A 21,423-nucleotide genomic window follows, 5' to 3' on the forward strand; every position below is an offset into this window, starting at 1 on the left:
TGTCTAAATCAGCGCCAGAGTCCATGACCCCAGGAATCCTTGGGGTCTTTGTCTTCTCAGTGCCCTGCACTTTCTTTCCCTGAATTCTTTGTCTGGTTCTCATCCTCTCTCTGGCTCTGTAAAGACTCTTAGCTCCCCAGTCTCTCATTAGGGTGTATTGTCAGGTCCTTATGAAGATGGAGCTGTTATACCAGAAAGGAAGAGAGAGACACACTTGCTGAGAAATCCTGTTCAATGTTTGAATGTTAAATGTGCCATTTTATTATCATTAGGATTGCTCCCACTTAATGAAACAGCATTAGCACCCAGTCGGCTGGCCTCCTTGCACTTAATTGCTTTGGAAGGGAACAGGCTCCTAACTAGCCCAGGGCGGGTGGAGGGGTGAGGGGTGTGAACAGGGACTGCTGAATGTGCTCCGTGGAAACCCCAGCAGGGGCATCTCCAGACCAGGCCAGTTTGACCTGAGAGATCGCCTGCTCCAGGGAAAGAAACCCTGGGACCAGCTGGGGTGGAAATGTTAGAAGGAGGCCCTGAGCAGGAAGAGTGGGAAATGGGAATAAGAGTAAAAATGTCCCCAAAGGAAAGACAACACAGAAGAAACTGCCTCATAGGCCTAGGCACACAGATCAGCACTGATTTCTCCAGGGGATTGTAAAAGCCAGCCAGCCTCCCCAGCCCCCGCCCCCACCAGATCTGCATCTCGGGTGCTCTCAGAGGCTCCCCTGAAACCTCAGCCCCTGCAAAGTGGGAATAGTCACATCTGTAAAGTCAGAATAATGTGCTACAACATGGATGAGCCTTGAAGACAGGATGCTAAGTGAAATAAGCCAGACACAAAAGGACAGACACTGGAGGGTTCCACTCACGTGAGGTACTGACAGATTCACAGGGACAGGAGGTGGAATGTTGCCCCCGGGGGCTGGGGAGAGGGGGGAATGAGGCGTTACTGCTTAATGGACACAGGGTTTCAGTTCAGGAAGATAGAAACGTTCTGCAGATGGATGGTGGTGATGGTTTGGATGATGTAGGAAAGACGTTAGGGTTCGAAGCTGATGGCCAAGATAGAATTCTTGAGATGTCTTTGGTGCAAAAAGGTGGTTTTATTAAAGCACGGGGACAGGACCGGTGGGCAGAAGGAGCTGCAATGGGGTCGTGAGGACTGGCCCATTGTATACTTTCAAGTTGGGAGGGGGTTAGGGATGGTGTAAGCCTTCCAGGTATTTTGGAAACAAGATTTCCAGGACCCTGAGGGGGCAAGCTTGCTATTGTTGGAAAAAGGTCATTTATTACTGTTTAGTAAACCCTCAGTCATTAGACCCTTCAGATGTATATGGGTGGGTTCTATGCTTGGGGGATGATTGTCAACACGTATCTTGGGATGTGGGGTAGAGATAAAGGAAGTTTCCAAAGGAACTTTTATATGTTAAAGTAGACTTACAGGATCCTGGAGGGTTGGGCTAAGATTGCCTTTTGCCCTTAGCAAAGTATTAATTAACATCCTGAGTCCCTAGAGGAATGTCACTCTGCCTGTTTCAAGGACTTGTCAATGGACTGTAAGTAGTAGGAAATTTAATAATTTTTCTTCTGCCTTTGTTTCCCACATCAGTTTCACAACACCACGTTTTAACCACATCACAAACACAAACATGGTTAAAGAGAGGGTACTGAGGGGTGCCTGGTGGCACAGTTAAGCGTCTGACTCGGTTTCGGCTCAGGTTGTGATCTCAGGGTCATGAGATGATCTGTGGAGTCTGGCTCCATGCTCAGCGGGGAGTCTGCTTAAGACTCTCTCTCCCTTACCCTCTGCACCACTACCCCCCCTCAAATAAATAAAGAAATCTTTAAACAAAGAGAGAGAGAGAGAGAAAGAGAGAATGTACTTAATGCCACGGAACTGTTACACTTAAAAATGATTAAAATGATACATTTCATGTTATGTATATTTTACCACAATTAAAAGAATGGGAATAATAATACCGACCAACTTTACAAGAGTGGGTGAGGATCGAATCATTTATCCAATCCACAAATATTTATTGAAATTCTGCTATGTGCCGGGGACTGTGCTAGGCATTGTGGATGTATCTGTGAACAAGATCTTTGTTCTTGTGGTGTTCACCCAGTCCAGTGAGAAGACGTGTAAAGAATATGTATGAGTAAATTATATCCTAATTTGGAAGGTGATAAGTGCGTTGGGAAAAAGAGCAGGGCAGGGAAGACAGAGGATGCTGGGGGAGGGCTGCCCTCTGCCACAGTAGTGATGGTGGTGTTGGTGGTCTGGGGGGTGGGGGTGGGGCTCAGTGGGGAGGGGCTGCCCTGGAGGAGAGGGAGCGCACCATGCCGAGATCGGGATATGTGTAGGAGAATGTGGTCAACTGTAAAGCAAGGTATTGTGTTATTATTGAGAGAGAGAAAAATGGGGTACAGAGAGAGATCAGCGTAGGATCCTGCTATCTCCAAGGCTGGCAAAGTTGGGGAGAAAGGGTGTTGGGAACCTCTCCCTCTCATTCAGCGGCGTAGTTCCCTCTGCCTCTGCTTCTCCCAGTGCGGCCCTCCTCCCCCAGCCAGCTGCAGCTCCCCTTCCAAAATATCCAGTCTTATTCAGCGTGCTGGTGACAGTAAAGGAGGGGACCAATGTCTAGAAGAGGCAGAGAAAGGACAAGTGGGGGATGCTGACAAGCCCTGCCTGAAACTGGTGTGTCCTAGAAACCGAGTGCGAGGGGGAGGGGGGCGGCGGGGGCAGGCAGGGGTAGGAAGGGGTGTGTGGGGGGGGGAGGGATGAGGTCAGGGAGGAGTGGAGAGAAAAAGGAACCGGAGAAGAAGAGACTGGTAATATGCAGGCCAAGAAGGCAGGTAAGGGCCTCCAGGGATGCTGTCCACCCCCAAAGCCAGAGGAAACTGGTCTGGAGTGGCCAAGAGCATTTCTCACTGGGGCTGGGTGGGGTCCCAGAGGAGAAGAGGGGACGTAGGCACAGAGGAGAGGCAGTGCCACTGTAGAAGGCGGAGGTGGGGGTGGGGAGACAATCTGAGGGTTTTAGAAACACTGAAGGATTTGCCAAGACAGACCCACCAGCATTATCTCCCTGCTTCCCTCCTGCTTGAGCGTGGCCAGGCCCCCGCTTTCACGCAGACCCTACGTATCTTCAAGATGGAGGAAAACCACAATGCATCGGGCAGGCAATAAGAGACCTCTGGAAGGGCAGCGAGGGTCTGCACAGGCTGCAGGGGAGAGATAAGAGCAGAGAAGGGAAAGAGGCCGGCATGGTTGCCGACCAGACTAAGGAAAACAGAGGCAGGCTAAAAATAGGCTGGGGGTGGGGAGGGAAGAAAGCCAGTCCAGAAAAGAAGGGAAAGCAGAAGCAATGGATGCCATTGAGACTCTGACCCAATTCTTCATCTCTCAGCCTCACCAAACTGAAAAGCTAGGGAGCGACGGGGGGGGGGGGAAGGGGAAGGCTGGTACACAGGGGGCAGAGTCAGAGGAAAGAATCTGAGTCCCAAGACCTAGGAAGTTGTGGAGCACAAGTCAGTAATCACGGCCTGGAAAAGAGGGGGTAACGTGTAGTTAGTACTAGAGTACCAGAGTACTAGAGGACTCACAGGAGTTTGGTATCCCGGGACAGAATTAAGAGCCTAAGGAGTGTGGGGCGCCTGGGTGGCTCAGGTCATGATCCTGGAGTCCTGGGATCGAGTCCCACATCAGGCTCCCTGCTTGGCGGGGAGCCTGCTTCTCCCTCTGACCCTCCCCCCTTCATGCTCTCTCTCTCTCATTCTCTCTCTCTCAAATAAATAAATAAAATCTTAAAAAAAAAAAAAAGAGCCTAAGGAGTGTGAGTATGACTTGGAAGGAGGAGGTTCAACTGTCTAAAAAGATAAAAGGAAGCAACAAGGATGAGTTAGTCCGGAGATGGGAAGCAGGGGTGACTTGATACTTGAGTTTTACTTCTCAGAAAGGTGCTTAAAGAGAATTTGCTTATGGGATATTGTATTTCAATGGTGGGCTTCCAGGGCAACAAAAGGGATTTAGGTTAGACCTCAGGAAATCCATCCCACTAAGTAGATTTGTGAGATACTAAAACATGTACATAAGCACTCTTATGGTACCCTTTCCTTGGAAATCTTTTTTTTTTTTTTTTAAGATTTTATTTATTTATTTGACAGAGAGAGACACAGCGAGAGAGGGAACACAAGCAGGGGGAGTGGGAGAGGGAGAAGCAGGACTCCCGCGGAGCAGGGAGCCGGACGTGGGGCTCGATCCCAGGACCCTGGGACCATGACCTGAGCCGAAGGCAGACGCTTAACGACTGTGCCACCCAGGCGCCCCTCCTTGGAAATCTTTAACAGCGAGAAGCCTATCTATCTGGGGATAGGGGAGGCCAGGGCCTCCCCATAATCCTCTCCAAGACTTCTGGCTAGAGAGGAGATCTGGGATTTTTATTACCCTTGAGGTAGGGTCTGAAATGGGTTTCTGGACCCTGGCCTATGGCAGGGCAAATATAAGCATCTGGGGGTGGGGTTGGGGGGGTAGGGGAGGCACAAGGTGGACTCGATCCGTCAAGCATGGAGAAGCAGCAGAGACAAGGGGCAGGATTCTAACATGCAGGACCCAGTGGCATTTACATACCTTTGAATAATGAATAAGCCCAGCTCTGGGGTTCCTAGTCAGCAGGCTCATCTGCATCTTTATTAAGCTTTATAAATGATTCAGCTCCCTACCCCTTCCCCCCAGTCCCTGCCCAGCCTGCCCCAAGCATCAGGGTAGTTGATTGCTCATTATTTTAGACTACATTTGTTTCACCAACATTCAGTGAGGCATGGAGTGGGGGACACAGGAGGGAGGACTGAGTCCAAAAGGCAGGCGGAGTGGAGGGGTAGGAGAGGAACAAAAGCAGCCACCACGGGAAAGCAGGCAGATGGCTGCGAGCTAGGGACCTGGGCATAATTCTCTAAAAGGCTCCTGGGGCCGACATCTTCAGGAAGGAAAAGTTTCTTAGATTCCGCAAAATGCGCCGGTTCAGGTCCCATTCAACCCCGGTTTTCCTTACATCTGCTGCCAAGTCCCTGACAGGCCCCTCGCTCAGCTCCATTGCAGCGTTGAGCCACTTGAGCAGCCAAATGAGTACAGCCCCCAGGGAATTCTTCCTTTTTCCTGAGGCAGGAATTTTGCTATTTTCACGCAAAAAAGAAAAAAAAAATCTGCTATGCTTGCAAGGTAAGAACAGGCACCAAGCGTATTAAGGGAGAACAAGATAGGTACATGCACCCATGGTATGTGAATTTGTCGGGAAAAGGAAGGCATGTGCCCACAGAGAGTTCGAGCCCCCATGAAGGAGAAGGCTGGAGAAGGTGGGCATCCCTCCACACATCTGGGTGGGTGTGAGAGAGCCAGCTGCTCTGGGAGCTGCCCGGGCTACCGGCTAGAGGCAGGCAGAGCTATTAAAAGCCTAGGCAAGGAGGAGTTGGCAGGAAACGATTAGGGGGAAAGGTAGAGCATTTCTCAACCCCTGCTGCACATTAAAACTACCCAGAGAGCTTTAAAAAATATGATGCTTGGGACCCACCCAAGACCAATTAAATTGGAATCCCTGAATAAGAAGGCCCTTAAGCACAGTATTTTTTAAAAAGCTCCTCAGTGTTGTTTGGATCCTAATTTGGACAAACTTTTAAAATTATATATATATATATATATAATTAAATAATTAATATGTGAAATAAAATCAGAGAAATCTGAACATTGACTGGATATTTGGTATTAAGAAGTTATTGAAAATTTATTTAGGTGTGATAAGAGTATTGTGATTACATTTTTTAAGACTTTTTTTTTTTAAGATTTATTTATTTATTTGAGAGAGAGAGAGAGAGAAAGTGTGAGCCAGGGAAGGGGCAGAGGGAGAGAGGGAAAATCCTCATGCAGATTCCCTGCTGAGAGCAGAGCCTGACGTGGGGCTCGATCCTAGGACCCTGAGACCGCCACTGGAGCCAAAATCAAGAGTCAGCTGCTCAACCGACTTGAGCCACCCAGGAGCCCCTAGAGTCATTTTCTTTTCTTTGAGGGTTAGACACTAAAGCATTTCTTAACAAAGTGATATCATATCTGGGATCTACTTCAAAATAATCCAGTGAAGGGAATGGGAAAGTGGGTGGGGGGTAGACGAAGTAAGATTTGCTTAGTGTTGATAATTGTTGAAGTTGCTTGATAGACAAAGAAGTTCATTATATTATTCCTTTTACTTTTTGTATACAAAACATAATAAAGGGAGCTCCTTGAGCCTTTCTTTCTCTCTCTTTCTTTCTTCCTTCCTTCCTTTCTTTGAGAGAGAGAGAGAGAGAGAGAGAGAATGGGGGGGGAGGGGCAGAGGGAGAGAGAATCTTAAGAAGGCTCCATGCCCAGTGCAGAGCCCAACATGGGGCTCCTTCTCTCCACCCTGAGATCATGATCTGGGCAGAAATCAAGAATCTGAGGCTTAACCGACTGAGCCACCCAGGCGCCCCATCCTTGAGTGTTTCTAATATGCACCAGGGTGAGAACCACAGAGCCAGGCATTCAGCAGGAGGGGGGCCGCCATGACACCTCTGTGAGCACAATTGGCTTCAAGAACAGGTTTGTGGGACGCTAAATGATAGGTGAGGGTCCTGGCAACAGGCAGAGCTGCAGAAACCACTGAGGGGAAATGGTACCTGGCAGTTAGAGATCAGTTGCGGGTGGGGGGCGTGTAAGGGCTCTCAGGCTTCTTCCCCAGCCAGCACAGCCTCTGGGGACTCAGAATCCCCATGCTCTGTGCTCCAAGGTGCGGGGGGTTGGGGTTGGGTTGCTGGACCAAGGGCAGCCGCCTGCCTGAGGCACCCAGAGCAAGAAGTCAGCTTCGCTCCAATCTCTCAATTCCCGCCCTCTCCTGACTGACTCCACAGGAGCTGGACCCCCATCTCAGACGGCCCCCACCCCCCCCTTCCCCAACTGCCCTCACCACTGCTTGCCAGCGCGGTCACTTCCCTGACGGGCTCATCTGCCTCTGCCAGGGAACATTAGCCCAGCTGACTTCATCAAGGAGGTGAGGAGAGGCAACACAAATCCACAGAAGTATGGGCACCCGGGCACCCACCCTCCGCGGCTGCTGGCAGAGCTGTCTGAGCTGCTGAGAGATTCGCAGTAGCTTGGCCTCATTTGCATATCACTCCTTTAATAAACAATTCAAATGAATCCGAAATTTTCAGTTCTCTACTATCCGCGACTGGTGGGATCTCCTCACATTTGTCCCTGACATGGACCAACCATTCCCACGTTCTCCACGTGCGCTTGAGAAATAACTTCCTGAGCAGCGCAGGTGAATGGGGCCCCCACCCCACCCCGCGCCCCTCCCACGCAGAACCCAGCCTCGCCCCCCGCCCAGGCCCCCACCCCCACCCCGCGGCGCCACCAGTTGGGCATCAGGCTCCGTTTGGGGTTCGATCTGTCTTCTCTGCTCCATTACCTTTCCCTGATGGCCTCTAGGGCCTGGGGAGGGGAGAGACTTGGAGGGGGTCTATTTAAGAGATTTTTGGAATCTGTGCCTGCGCATCACCCGCTGCCATGAGTTATTTCAGCGCCGATGTTTGTCTCGAGCTGATTATTCCAGCCCGAGAACAGGTGGAGCAGCCTGCGGTGGCTTATTCGTCAGCCAAGGCCATCTGTTCCCAACAAGCTGAGATTTGTAGCTGATTTCTACTGGGGAGCAAAGAGTGGGGGCGGGGCGGGAGAGGAGGCTCACCCCTAGCCCCAGGGGACTTAGTCCTCCTGGATCTTCTGCGATGCCCAAGCCCCTAGGCGTCGCCTTCTAATACCTATACCTTCTCATTTTCTCAGAGAACTCACTCGTCGCTTGCCTCTCGGAAACAGCAAAAATAGTTTTTCCTTAAGGGGCTAAACGTTCTTAGATGGAGTCAGGTCTGAGAAGCACAGATCCATCCGCCAGGCACAAAGTCTGGCCACCGAATTTTGTCCATCAGCCGAGATCTTAAAAAAAAAAAAAAAAAAAAGGTATACAACCCATCTTTCAGAGACACAAATATCCTAAATGACCTTTTGACTCTTGGCTTCTCCTTACCCCACTGCACCAGTCCCTTCACCGACAAGAGTACAAGCGTCTCCTTTCGGAAACCTGTCACCTGCCGGGCTCCAGGCTGCACGGGAGGGCCCATCTAGATGCTCCCCCTGCCTTCCTCTCCCCTAAATACCCTATTCAGGTTCCACCCTCCAATCTGCTCCTCTTCCGGCTTCCACTCTCCGTGCCAAGAGGTACCTGCTGCTTTAAAAACGGCTTTCCTCGAGCAAGGGATCTAAGCGGTTTCTAAGCAGCTTTGCCACATTGGTTTCCACCCCCCACCCTCGGCTGCTATTTCTATCTATGAAATGCCAGGAAAGAAGCTACTCTTTAAAATCACACTAATATGACAACTTGGGGTCTTCTTTGGTGTTTGGCACAGACATACATCTGTACTGACTTAAAAAAAAAAAAGGTCTGAAAACTTTGTATTATAAGCAGATACTTCATCTATAACTCACATCCTCAAATAAACCTATTTCTAATTTTTAAAAAGATTTTACTTATTTATTTGAGAAAGAGAGAAAAGAGAGAGAGCACAAGCAGGGGGAATGGCAGGCAGAGGGAGAAGCAGACTTCCTGCTGAGCAGGGAGCTTACTGTGGGACTCGATCCCAGGACCCTGGGATCATGACCTCAGCCGAAGGCAGACGCTTCACCAACTGAGCTACCCAGTTGCGCAGCCTATTTCTAATTTTTAAGGCGCCTTCTAGTGTTTATCTATTTATCTGTGTTTTCACATGTACCTTTGTCATAGGCACACATTCCCTTAAGAACCCATTCATAGACCTGTAAGACTGCCTCACTTTCTAGTTGGTTCTCTAGGCTTATTTTGCCAGTTCCTGGGAGCAGAAACTCCTTTTCTGCTATTCAGTCTTGCCCAGTTGGCTCAGTATGTGGTCTACTGGAAACAGTAGCCTCCACAGATGAGCTCTAGGGCTCTCAGAGGCAGGCCACGAGTTCTGTGCTTCTAGGGCAGAAACTTCCAGGGCAGTGCCACTCCCTGGGGTGACTCTTCCTTGCTCTCCCGAGGATAGTACTGGGGGGGCCGGAAGCAGCCCTCAAGCAAAGGTGCCAACCTGCAACTCCCACCTGCCCGTCCCCAGGACTAAATACGAGCCATGAGGCCTATTTCACTGCATACAATTTTGTATTTGCCTGATTACCGGTCATTGACCCATCTTTCAGAGACGTAATGTTTCCAAGGCTATTGGCTGCATCTTCTCATACCAGAATGTGTATGTGGTTTTTTTTTTTTTAATTCCTTCTTTTTTGATTCTCCTCTTTCAAATTCCCTAGCGTCCTCTCTTCCGAAAATCCATTTGCTTCTTTTCCTAATCTAGTCAGATCATAGATGTGGCACAAAACATATAAAAATTTATTAAAATGTGGAAACTCTTTGACTCTTAAGCCACCTCAAATATAATTTGCCTGGATGGTGTTGAATCTTAATATCCTCTTTGAGGTTTTTTTGGTTTTGTTTTGTTTTTGTAAAACTGTCATTGCTGACTTTTGATATCTAAAGCAAATTCTATCTGCACATTTAAATATTCCACTGGGAGATTTATGTCACTGACTTCAATTGCAAAGCACACATCCTTTTTGGAATCTCCCTCTTGTATATGACCCATCACTGGGGTTTACGCTACAAAAGACTTAATTTCTCTGTGAAATTCCTTCTGAAAAGATCTAGCATCCTTGTTAACTCCAGAATGACTATTGCTCTGGAAATCACTTCTCCCAGATCAAATCTCAGAAAACGGTCTGGATTTTTCCATTTTACTGTAATGAAATTAGACTGAGGTGAATATAGCTTAATATATGCATTCCGGGCCATGTGGAGCTGTTACTCATATTGTTGGCACCATATGCATGAAGCACAAAATGTGATAATGTATGGAGGATGCTCTGAAAATTGTAAGGAGCAACAGAAATATAAGGTTGACATTTCCCCCCAAAATGCCAAGAAGTGTTTCCTTACTTAGGCCAAGCTTTGGTGAATACCAGGCACACGGCGATTAGAGATGTCGACCGTGACAGTGATTCTTGGCACTGTCCTGTCTCCCTTTATCCCCCTGACAAGGTCAGAAGAGCTGGGAGTCGCCTGGCTCTTTGCTGGAACCAAGAGGAGGTCCCTGGTAGGACACACATCACCTCTGTGAGCCTCAGGGAGAGGACACTGCATGGTTGTGATAAAGGTTAGAGGACATAGTAAATGCTCAGCATACGGGACCATAGTAAGTAGGTGCTCAGCAAAATGGGAACTATTGTTGATTTTGTCATCCTCCTCATCCCAGGGTCACTAATGACAGGCCAGAAAGGGCACCCCTCATTCCCAGCTCCTGCCAAGGACCTCCAAGAGCCCTCAAAAAGGCGGGAAAACAGTACTGTCGGGTTGCTGAGCGAGGAGACCGGTCCTCACACAAAGGGAATCCTTGAAGAGCAAGGCCGACCCCAGTCACCTGCTCAAGAACCTTTGGAGGGCAGTGGCTTCCCGGCCTCGCGGAGGTGCGGGTCATGCAAATGCGATATGAATATGCTAATACACGGGCTCTCCGCGAATGGGAGGGCGCCTGTCCGGACTGGCAGAGCCCGCGGGGAGAGCCGAGGGGACACGAAGAGGACGCGGAGGCGCAACCGGGCTGCTGGACGGAACCAACCCCAGACAGACAGACTCCCACCGGGAGAGGACGTCCCTCCCCCAGCGCCGGCCCCTCGCGGCCCCAGGCGCGCCGCCCGCCGGTCCCTGGGGCTCCTTACCGAGGGTGATGAAGGGGTGGCGGAGGGAGGTGTTGCGGACAGCAGGGAAGGGGTCCCTCCGAATTTAGGAGCCAGAAGGTTCTTGCCAGCACTACCACCTTGTTTTACAGTTGAGGAAACTGAGCCCAAGAGATCAAGCCCCTTCTCGAAGGTCTCAGTGCTCCGGGGCAGGAGCGCTTGGCAGAGCAGGTTTTATCTGCTTTTGTTCGGTTTTCACCAGGGCCCGTGGCGAGCACTGTGTAGGGGCGAAAGCGGCAGCTCCGAATGCAGCAAAACTTGGTGCATTGCCAAGCAGGTCCCCGACTGCCCACCAGGCTGGGGGATTTAGAATCGAACACTTCCTGGGGAAAGATGAAAGGAGCTGGGGTGGCTGCCAGGGGCAGCAGCAGGCAAGGACAAATCAGCCTAAGCTGGTCTGGAATGTGTTGCTATGTAGAAGGTGAGCAAGAGTTCCAGCTTCCAGGAGAACCAGCTCAGAGGAAATGAAAGGGGAACAGGAGGATTATGGTTAGATTTAAGGCAGCGCTTTCTCCCAGGGATGACAATGGGGCCCTTTGTTCAGTGACCAAGGAGGGCTGCCGGCGGACTCAGCCCCCTCCCTCCCACGTGGAGGCCCTTGGAAACCCAGCTCCCTCTAGTCCCCCAGGGCCCAGCATGGAGGACAGGAATGAATGATTGACTTTGAAAAGTCCCCACCATTCGGGTAGGAGATCCTTTCCCCGATAGGCCCCCTGGGCTCTTCGCTGAGGATGAGGACAGCAGACGGGCTGGCTCTGGGGCCCTGCGGGGAAAGCGGCAGTCATGGCATCTCTTGCAACACGCTCACTGCCAAATTGATTCAAATTGGCTTGGATATGAACATATGATTAAAGGAGCGGCGCGATTCATTTATCAGGAGAGATTAAAGAGCGGCATCTGCGCAGCCTAGCTGGGGGACAATTAAGGAGCAAATCGCTAAGTGTCTGTGCCACCAGGCATGGGGGTGGGGCATGGGGGGGACAACTAGGATAATCTGCCGAGAGGACACAGGACAAAAGGAGGTAGTTCAGGAGTCACTGTGGGCCGCTGTTGTCTCTGGGCATAGGCTGGGCACCGTGGGGAGCCTCACAGGGCTTTGGTCCTCACCTCTCATTCAGGAGTCAGAGCAGTCCTGAGGGTCTGAGATTAGAGAGGAGAATCTGTCGAGGCAGCTTTGTGCCTGGCACAGGGACAGATTTGCTGCCTGTTTTGCGAGAATCATTTATATCTTAGGGACCAGAGCTGCCATGAGTATACAGGTGAGGGCGGGAGCTTACGGAGCTCTGAAGGCACACCCAAAAGGTAGTTGGGCTTTGATGGACCCGCAGGCTCCTGGACTCCCCTGGGGAGTTGGTGCTGAGGGAATCGCGTCCTTCCCTGGAGCCTAGCATCCCGGCCAAGGGGCTTTGCTGCAACTTCAAGTGTCGGTCTTGAGAGGCCATGTCCAGCTTCCTTAGACGGCCCATGGAGATCCCTACCACCACCCTTCTTTCCCTGCCTCAGGGCCTTTGCTTAAGCTCTTCTTTTTTTCCGGTACACCTGTGGAAGTGCTAGCCTTTCCTCAAGCCCCAGCTCAAAATACCAGCTCCTTTTAGAAGCCTTCCTGTCCTCCTCCACCTGAAACCGCCCCCCCTAACCTCCCCCCATAATATGTGCAAAGCAACTTCCTCTCCTTCTGTTATGTCTCATGTAATTATTTCCACGTGGGTCTGCCCCGATCCACGAGCCCCTAGATGACAAACACTGTAATTTGCATCTCTCTACTCACCCAAAGCTTGCACATATTAGTAGGCGCAGTCCCTATTTTGTATGTCTACCTTCTCCACTAGAATCTCTGCTTTACGAAGGAAGGAGACTCATCGGTCCCCAGCACTTAGAACAGGGCCTAGGCCACAGCTGGCAGTTATGAAATATTTGACTGTCGAGTGAATGAATCAATGAATAACATAAGCTTTCTGACTTGAACAAAGCACTCTGCCCCAGACTATTGGATACTGATGATGCTCTTTCCAATTAAGCAGAGACCTGTGTCACTGTGGGTCCAGAGTTGGGGTCTTGTCTGCAGATGGGAGGGACGTTGTCACACTAGTTCCTGGGAGAAACAGAAAATGCACCCTCCTATCTGAAAGCACGAGTAAAAGATGAACACGAGGAGCCAGCAGTTAAAAAAAAAAAAAAGTAACTTTACTTTTACTACCTTCGCTATTCAACAGGGGGAGGGGGGGCAGTGGAGAGGGGAAGTCTCTTTCATTCAAGTTGGATCCATTTTACACTCCTCTCCCACTCATTCTGGGGGACTCTCCTCCCTCCTTCCCTTTCTTGACCCTTTCTGGGTGGCTGATATCACCAGAGCACTGGCATTAGGGCTGTCTGATACCCTTTCCTGCCTACCTGTACAAACCAGGGGAGCCTGATTGACCAGCTATAAAAGAAACTTTATGCGTGTAGGGATTATAACTGGTCACATTACAGAAGGTAGAGGAGGAGGAGGGGCCATTTGTTTCTTGCCCTTCTCCAAGAGCTGCCTCTTAGCTGTCAGTGAGCAGAGCAAGTGTGGACTGAGGCACGAAGGCAGAGACTGAGCAGGGCAAAGAAGCCAGAACTCCCAGCCTACTCATGTTGCCCTGTGGACAATGGGGCTGGGGGCCAGAGAGACTTCCGCCATGTTTTGATCAAAAAGTCATATTTGGAATGACTAAAATTAAACCTAAAATTTTTTTCTAGTAAGAAGGACTTGCATCCCTCAAGAAAAAAAAAAAAAAGAGAGAGAGATAGGATCTCTGTAATTGGTAAGATTTAATAATCAGAGGGACCTCAACATTTCTGAGTGGAGGTCAGGAGAGGATGCAATGTGGATGGTTCTGCCTGATTACAATTCACAGGCTTTTAAAATAAAAGACGGGGTTTGTCTTCCTTGACCAATCTTCTCATCCTACTACCTTTGCCTGCCCCAAATGACCTTCCAAAGCTCTGAGTGGCACTGGTCTGGTGTGGGAGTAGGCCAGCGACCCTGGCGCTTTCCCCCATCCCCACCAGAATCCTGTGCTCCCCAGGGACCACCCAGGACTTTACCTGAGCCTGAAGGAACAGGCAGGAAAATTGGCAGAGCCAGGAGGAAAAGGACATTTATTTCCATACATCAGGTAAACAGGGAAGAGAGAGCACAGCCCAATGAATACAACCAATTGCAGGGGGCGGGGGGGGGGGGACAGCGGATGGGAGCGGCACCAGGCACTGCCCTCAGGCCCCCAAGTCTGGTGGCATTGGTGGGATGAGCTTTAGGGTGGGGGCTGGGACTGTCAGGCCACACGTTGTCATGTCTAGGGTAAGTGTGTGGGGGCAGGGCAACTGGAAGAAGAAAAATGACTCCGGCTCAGGACAAGGGTGAGGGCTTGTGTCTAATACGCATCAGTACTGACCCAAACCCCCATCTTCAGTTTTTCTGATCACAAGCCCTCAACCCGCGGCCTTCCCTCTCCAGTTGGGCCTATAGTCCAGGCAACTTGGACAGAGCGGCAGGGAGGCAGTGCTTGGGTAAGCCCCGACCTGGTGTAGGTGGAATGGGTTTAGTCTTAAGTAGGTCATTGCACTTAACACACTGATGAGACGGAGAGGGGCGGGGGCCGAAAGTGCCGGGTGATACATACGCACCCCTACGTAGGCTGGCTCGACCCATACCCAGAAGCACCTGAGAGCCCCTCCCCAGGCTGACTGAAGAATCTGGCCCCAGCTCCGCTCACCGGTCTCTCCAGCTGCGCAGAGAAAGGACTGCTCTCCAGTGAAGATGGAGATGAGATTCCCCTAGTCATTCCCGCAAACCCCAGCTGCCACCACAGCCCCCTCCCACTCTCAGGGATGCAGCTGTGATGGAGAGGTTGGGTATTTAAATTAAAAGTAAAAAGACAGCAGGCACTGAGAAGAGAAAGCCCTCGCCCCAAGCCAGGGTGGGGAGGAATGGCCGTTCCTGCCCCCCCCCAACTCCTCCCCATGGACCCAGCAACCTAGAGTGTCCCAGCAGGCAATCTGCCCACCGTCCCTGAGCAGGAGGCTGAGATGGAGGTCAGCTTGCTGGCTCCATGCAGTGCCAAGCCACCTGCCACTGCCCACAGAGTGTGGCATTTTGGAGGCAGAAGGAGCAAAAAGTTCTCTTTTCAGAAACTCCCCCACCACCTCTTCCACGTGGAGATGTCAGACACCCACAGCTTGGAAAGCCCCCCAGACCCAAGGGGGCCGGGTGTTTCCCATGCAGATCAGCAGTCAGGTGGCGGAGACCTCTGCCCCGCCATTTCCTGGGAGAGGCGCCGTGGCCGCGGTGGCCGGTGGGTGCAAGAGGTACAGACCACTCCCCTGGGCTATGCGTTGGTCTCTGTCGGTTTGGCCTCTGTGTCGCTGTCACTCAGATAGTTATGGGAGTATCGCGGCCTGGAGGTGCTGTCCAAAGGGTCGTGCTCATCATCTGACCGGTCAGGGGCAAGGGACTTCCAGTAGCTGGTAGGGCTGCGGGGAGAGAGGAGGAGCAAGGTCACGGCGGAACGATGCCCTTAACCCTCAGCACCAAAGCCTTTGGGTCTGGGGAGGCTCCCAAAGCCCCGTCATAGCATTCCCCAAAAGCCACAAATTGAGAAGTAAATTCAATTCCTCACTTCCCCAGAAGATATGCAGAGTAGTGAGGGAAAGGAGCTCATTGTCTTGATTCTGAAAACTTTTGAAACTCCCTGGAAAGCAATGTGGTAGAGCCGTGGGTCTCAATCTTGAGTATGCCTAAGAATTGGCTACAGACTCCTGCATCCTTCCCCTGAGAAATTTTGATTTGTTAGCTTTTGGGTGGAACCGAGGAATTCTGCATTTTCAATTCTTCCCCAGAAGATTCTGATGCAGGTGGTCCCTGGACCACACTGACTTGGAGACTGGCAGGCTGGTGATTACCTGGCTACAACCTGCCAAAGTTACCTTATCCCTAAACGGGATTCCTTCTAAGAGGGAGGGGCTTTCCCCACTGGATACTCCCAGACCTTAACCCTTTCTCCTCATTGTTTTCCTAAGGCCTGTGAGCATTTCTGCCCTTGACCATGGCATCATCTACTCACCACAAGGAAAGGAGGCTAAGGATGTAGGGACTGGCTAGATCTCTGCTTCAGGATGGCACAGTCGTCCCTTTCTTGGTACCATAACCCAACCCTGCAGAGTTTTCCTCAGGCCACTGGGAGCCTACAGCTTCCCCTCACTAGGATGTGAAGGAACATTATCCCCTGGATGGGGCAGGCTCCTGGCATTGAGCAAGGATGGAAACCTCCTGCTCCAGTCACATTTTTTCTTTCTTTCCCAAAGCCTTAGAGCCGCCTGCCCCTGCCCCTCCCACCTCTGCTACCTTGCTGGTTCAAGTGCACCGTAATTTCAGCCCTCTGAACAAAATGCAGCCCAGAGTGCCCCCCCACCAATGCCCTGCACCCAGAGTTCCTGCCCAGCGCGCTCCCAGGGACACAGCTCTTCTTCCAGATCCCAGAGACTTTCCCCTGGGATAAACAGGAATTCGGTGATCCCTCTACCCCCAACTCTGCTTTAAGAATCTCAGGGGGGACCTTGTTTACTGGCGTCTTTGAAGTTCTTCTATCCCCAAACCAAAAGAGGCGGAAACAGTATTCTGCAAGAAAGACCCACATTCTTAGCTTTTCCAACTGTATTGGGAAGAAAGGGTTTGGCTACGGAGTACTTCCTGTGTGTGAGACACTGTCCCCTGCACACCACAGGCATCTTACTCTTCACGACAACCCTATTAAATGTCACCAGGAAGCTGGTTCAGAGAGAGGAAGCCTCTTGCTCAAGGTCACACAGCCAGTATGTAAATTTGAACTTGGACTCTTAGACCTCAAAGCCTTTTGCTGACTCCACCCTGCTGCTAGATTGGGTGACCTGAAGAGAAAACACAACCAAACCTGAATGTTCCCTGCCTGCCTGGGTGAGAGCCCAGGGGGTGTGTAAAGATAGGTCTCTCTCTCTCTCTCTGTCTCCCTGGGGAGAAGGAAGAGCCTGATAGAATACATGTTCAATTATGCAGAATGGTTCAGGAATGGGGCAGTCTGGTTAATAGTTATCATATTTCTCATGAATGAATTACCATTTTTAAAGGAATCAGAATAGCACAAAACACATTTAATACAAACTAGACTGAACATAAATGAGTCTTACTTTGATGGGCCAAAGGCACTTAAGGACTCTAGGGTGTCTCAGGGACAAAATTATAAAGCTCAATGATGACTGTGCAACATAGAAAAAAATGGGGTTATTTTAGCTTTTGGGTTGTTTGAATTCTAAATTAGTGGGAGCCTGGTTTTATTTTCAATTTTTGGACAGAATTTCTGGGCACCCAAGTGCTAAGGTCTCCTGTTGGGTAAAGGAAGGACTGACTTTGTGGAAAAACAGCAGGGTTATTTTGGGGGCAGACGGGGGGCAAGGCAGATGCCAGGACTGGGACCCAGATGCAGACGGGGCACCGCGGGGTAGGGTCGATCTGAGCTCTTTTCCATTCCCACGCCTCTCCTGAGTGGGGCTGTGGCCCCCACTCCCACATTCCTGTGCCTGCCAAGCAGGCAGACGCCTGGATAAATGACAGCCAGGTTCCGACACTGCTCCATCCGGGTGCTGGCAAGGGGCGGAGGCAGCCGGAGAGGGGGGCCGACTCCATGCTCCTCTCCCCTGCTCCGCGGAGCTGCAAGATACCCTTGCTTCTAGCCGGGTGTGCTACAAGCCAGGCTCTCTGGTGCCACAGCTGTAGTCAACAGCAGGCAGCTAGCCCCCTCCCCAGGGCAAGACTCAGGGCTGGCAATTCGAACGTTTTAACCAAATTGTGCAAAAAGCTTTCCTCCCCACAAGCCGGAGTCTCCTGCGAAACGCTGTCACAAACAATTTGGTGTATAAGCTAATTCCTGCTGGGTGAGCCCAGGGTGGCAGCCCCCTCTCCTTGCCTTTGCTATGGATGAGTTCGCCTTCTGAATTCTCACCGGTCCCTGTCGCCAGATGGGAAGCTAAGCCACCGCTCTGCCCCCCCGTCCCCCCATGCTTGGCAGTTTAGCTCCCCAGAGCCCAGCCAGGTTCTCCCTCCCCTGGCCCTTCTCTAGCCGGCTTGCTATCGGCTGGCTAGCTTCGGCTCGGTGCCCGCTCTCCCCGCCGTGAACCCAATCCTCCTCGGTGGTGGCGTGTAGAGTTTCAGGACTACTCTTGTTTTTCTGGTGGACAAGAGGAACAGTGCAGGTGGCTGGCGGAAGAAACAGGCTTTGTGGGTTTTTGTCCTTGCTGGTCATAGGGTCAAGGGTGACGCTGGGCTGAGAGCATTGGGTCTGAGATGCAAGCTGCTGAGCAGCGTGGGATGGCCCAGCTAGGCCCATGCCTCTCTTCCTCTTCAGGAAGGGGTGCAGCGCTCAGAAGGGCCTGGCCTATCGACTGACTTCCTGCGCTGGGGGAGCAGGGCACTCAGCAGGGCTGCTGAGGGGAAGGCTGAGGCGGTAAACACAATGTTGTGACTCCTGTCTTTTTCTCACTGTGGGGCTGACAACTGCTCCCTAGTGCAACCAAGATGCTTCCTGCTCTTCCCAGAGCACCCTGCACCCATCTGCCACATGGGGGGAGTGACAGAGCAGTGCTGAGCCCAAGGGCTTGGTGTCAGAGCAGCTCAGGGTCCGAGGAGTCTGAGATGGCCATGAGCCTGATCTGGGTTTAAATTCCACCTTCTCTGCCTGGGTGGCTCAGATGGTTAAGCGTCTGCCTTCAGCTGCCCCAGGATCCCGGGGTCCTGGGATCAAGCCCTGCATCGGGCTCCTGGCTCAGCAGGGAGTCTGCTTCTGCCTCTCCCTCTCCCTCTGTCTCTCCCCTGCTCATGCTCCCTCTCTCTGTATCTTTGTGTCTCAAATGAATAAATACAACTTTTAAATTCCTCCTTCTCCCCACCATCCTCCTAATCCCATCCCTGCACCCATCTCCAAATAGCTGCAGGTAACATTCACTCCTACCTGTCCATTTCTTAAAACGTAACTGGTCCCTTTGGAGAGAACTCCGCCAGGTCAGTGTACCTGTTCAGGTGCTCCATGGCACAAGAGGCCCACAAGCATGCGACAGGTATGTGTTAGTTCATGCAGTGCCCATGCCCCAGGGGGCTGCACTCTGGGGTCATATCTCCTGGGAAGCAGCAAGCTTGCCCTGGGAGGTACCACGCCGAAAACAGCTTCACATAACCAGGGTGATCCAAATGTCACCACCCACCAGGGAAACTGGCAACAATGGGATTCCAGTGAGTCAGTCTTTGCCTTTCTTCTGAGATGGGAGTGTGGGCATGAAGGGCCTAACTACTAGATCTCTCTTCCCACAGAGAGAAGGCTGGCGGAGGCAGGAGAGCCAGGAGGGGGCTGTCAGTCAGCAGCTGCTAATTTCTATTCATTATAACATTTTAAGATGTGCTGAGACGAGGTGACGCCCATGTGTGGGCTTCAGGTGGGAGGGTGGGGGGAAGGAGTTAGGCATTTCGGGGTTTGATGTAGGGTGTGGTACTGTGGGGGCTGCGGCCCTGTGAGCCTTGCACCCCGAGGCTTGAAAGGTGGCTTTGCAGGGCAGGGGAGAGCTGAGCCAAAAGGCCTCACGATGGATGATGGTCACTAACGTACCAACTCATACCCAGGGCGGGGGGTGGGGGGGTGCGGGCAGCGAGAGCCCTTTCCCGAGACCAACCTGTCGGGGCCATGGACAAATCTCCCATATTGGTGCTGCCAGGCACACACAGTAAACATGTCACCCCCGTGCTCTGCCTTGGGCCGTTTGGAGGAGTGGTCAAGGGCAAGTTGAATAGACTCCATTCAGATCCCAGCAACATCACTTCCCAACTGTGTGACCCTGGCAAGTGACTTCACCTCCCTGAGCCTCAGCTTTCTCTCCTGTAAAGTGAGGCTCATCAGGCCTGTTCCGGAGTTAGTCTGAGGATTAGGTGAACACAGTGTGGCGAATATCTAGGGGAGCCCCTGGCTCATGGTAGGGACTTAGTAAGTGTGACCGGCCATCCTCAGCAGGATCGGTCGCCGGGGCTCAGGGCTCAGGACGGACCGGCCCCACTCTCCAAGGTAGCCAGAAAGCTCCCGGAGGCCAGGCGCTGGTCGTGGCGGGTGGGGTGGGAGCACGTTAGTTCACACCGAGCTGCACACTCCATGCTCCACGCCAGGCACCACCTACTACTCTAGTCGCTCTCGGGCCGGTACAGGTACCGCATCATCAGGCTGTCCACCTCCTTCTTGCGCTTCTTCTCCTCCTTCCGAGACTGCCGGGACCGCCGGCCGGCCCGGCCTGCCTCCTCCGCTTCTGCAGTTGGGCCCTTCTTCACGCTCGAGCGGCTGTGGCCTGACACGGTGGAGCCGCTGGAGGTCGACGAGGACTCCGACTCGCTCTCCGTCCTCTTCCTTCTCGATTTGGATTTCTTCTTGCTCTTTCGCGAGCGCCCCTTCTTCCGCCGCTTGTGCTCCGAGGACTCCTCGGAGCTGCAGCTGGAGCTGGAGCTGCTCGGTCTCCTGCCCCGGCCCCTGCGGCTGCTGCGGGGCCGGGACACATCGGCGGCCGAGGCTGAGCGGCGGATGCTGGCCGCCCGCGCCGGGAGCTCGAGCTGGGCACTGCGGACACTTTGGATGCTCTTCCGGTCGTCCTCCTCCGAGTCGGGCTCCAGGCTGCTCCTCTGGAACGTTACGGGCTTGTAGCTCAAGACCTCATTGATGGCGGCCTCCAGGTCGGGGTCCAGGTAGGAGTGACGGCTGACCGGGCGGATGCCGGAGCCGAGAGGCTCGTCCGTGGCAGAGGCTGAGCCGCGGGGCCGCGGTGGCACCGACAGACTGCGGGCCAGTGACGGGTGGCTGTACTGGGAGTGGGCCTCGCTCAAGGCCACACTGGCTCGGTCGTCCCATGCATCCAGGCAGCTCTGGCCCAGGGACAGGCGGGAATCGGGGCTGTCCCGGCCCAGGCCCGAGGCCCGGCTCAGGGAAGGACTGAGGGTCCTGGAGAGGGTATCGAGCCGGGAGGCGCTGTGCCGCGAACTGGGGGAGCCCGAGAGCGAGAAGCTCATGGACGAGCGTGCCCCGTCCTCACCAGAGCCACGCCGCGTGGCCGAGGAGGCCCGGCTGGTGGGGGCAGAGACTGTGGGGGCCCGGTCGAAGTCGGAGCCCCACCGCTTCTCCAGCCCCCGGCCCGGGCGGCCCGGGCGGCTCGGGGCCTCGGAGCCGGCGGAGCGGCATTCGTCCAGCTCCTCCCTGGGGCGCGTGTGGGTCTTCCGGGGGGGCCTCTCGGGGGAGGCTGGCCGCTCGCTCAGGGTGGTGAAGAGCGAGTCCTCGTCCCCGGTGCCCCCGATGGAGTCCTTCAGGGTGAGCCGTTTCCGGTAGCTCAGGGAGCTCAGCGCCGAGGCCGGTCTCTCCTCCACCCCCTTGCCCTCTTTGCTGGAGCTGTTGAGGGCCGTTCTAGGGGAGGGAGGTGAGGCCGGAAAGAGAACCAGCAGTGGATTAGAGGCAGCACAGACAGAATGAGAGAGAGAGAGAGAGAGAGAGAGAGAG

At 52.7% G+C, this 21,423-nt stretch overlaps 1 protein-coding gene across 22 annotated transcripts in view; it reads right to left on the reverse strand.

The window, feature by feature from the left end:
* Positions 1-13,964: 13,964 nt before the first annotated feature.
* The window catches only part of MYO18A (myosin XVIIIA), a 102,949-nt gene continuing 95,490 nt past the window's right edge, over positions 13,965-21,423 (reverse strand). For 18 of the 22 annotated variants that reach the window (XM_081805484.1, XM_081805483.1, XM_081805482.1 and 15 more), the window contains 2 exons: positions 20,066-21,330; positions 15,218-15,352 (listed from right to left, as the gene is read on the reverse strand). In XM_081805484.1, coding sequence (XP_081661610.1) covers positions 20,070-21,330 — 1,261 coding nt within the window. In that variant the 3' untranslated portion in view covers positions 15,218-15,352; positions 20,066-20,069. Of the gene's footprint in view, positions 15,353-20,065; positions 21,331-21,423 lie in introns of all 22 variants that reach the window. The other 4 variants (XM_081805497.1, XM_081805496.1, XM_081805491.1 and 1 more) reach the window with 1 other exon arrangement.

This window comes from Leptonychotes weddellii, chromosome 15 (assembly GCF_054177405.1).
Source record: "Leptonychotes weddellii isolate Sample4059 chromosome 15, ASM5417740v2, whole genome shotgun sequence".
Lineage (NCBI taxonomy): Eukaryota > Metazoa > Chordata > Mammalia > Carnivora > Phocidae > Leptonychotes > Leptonychotes weddellii.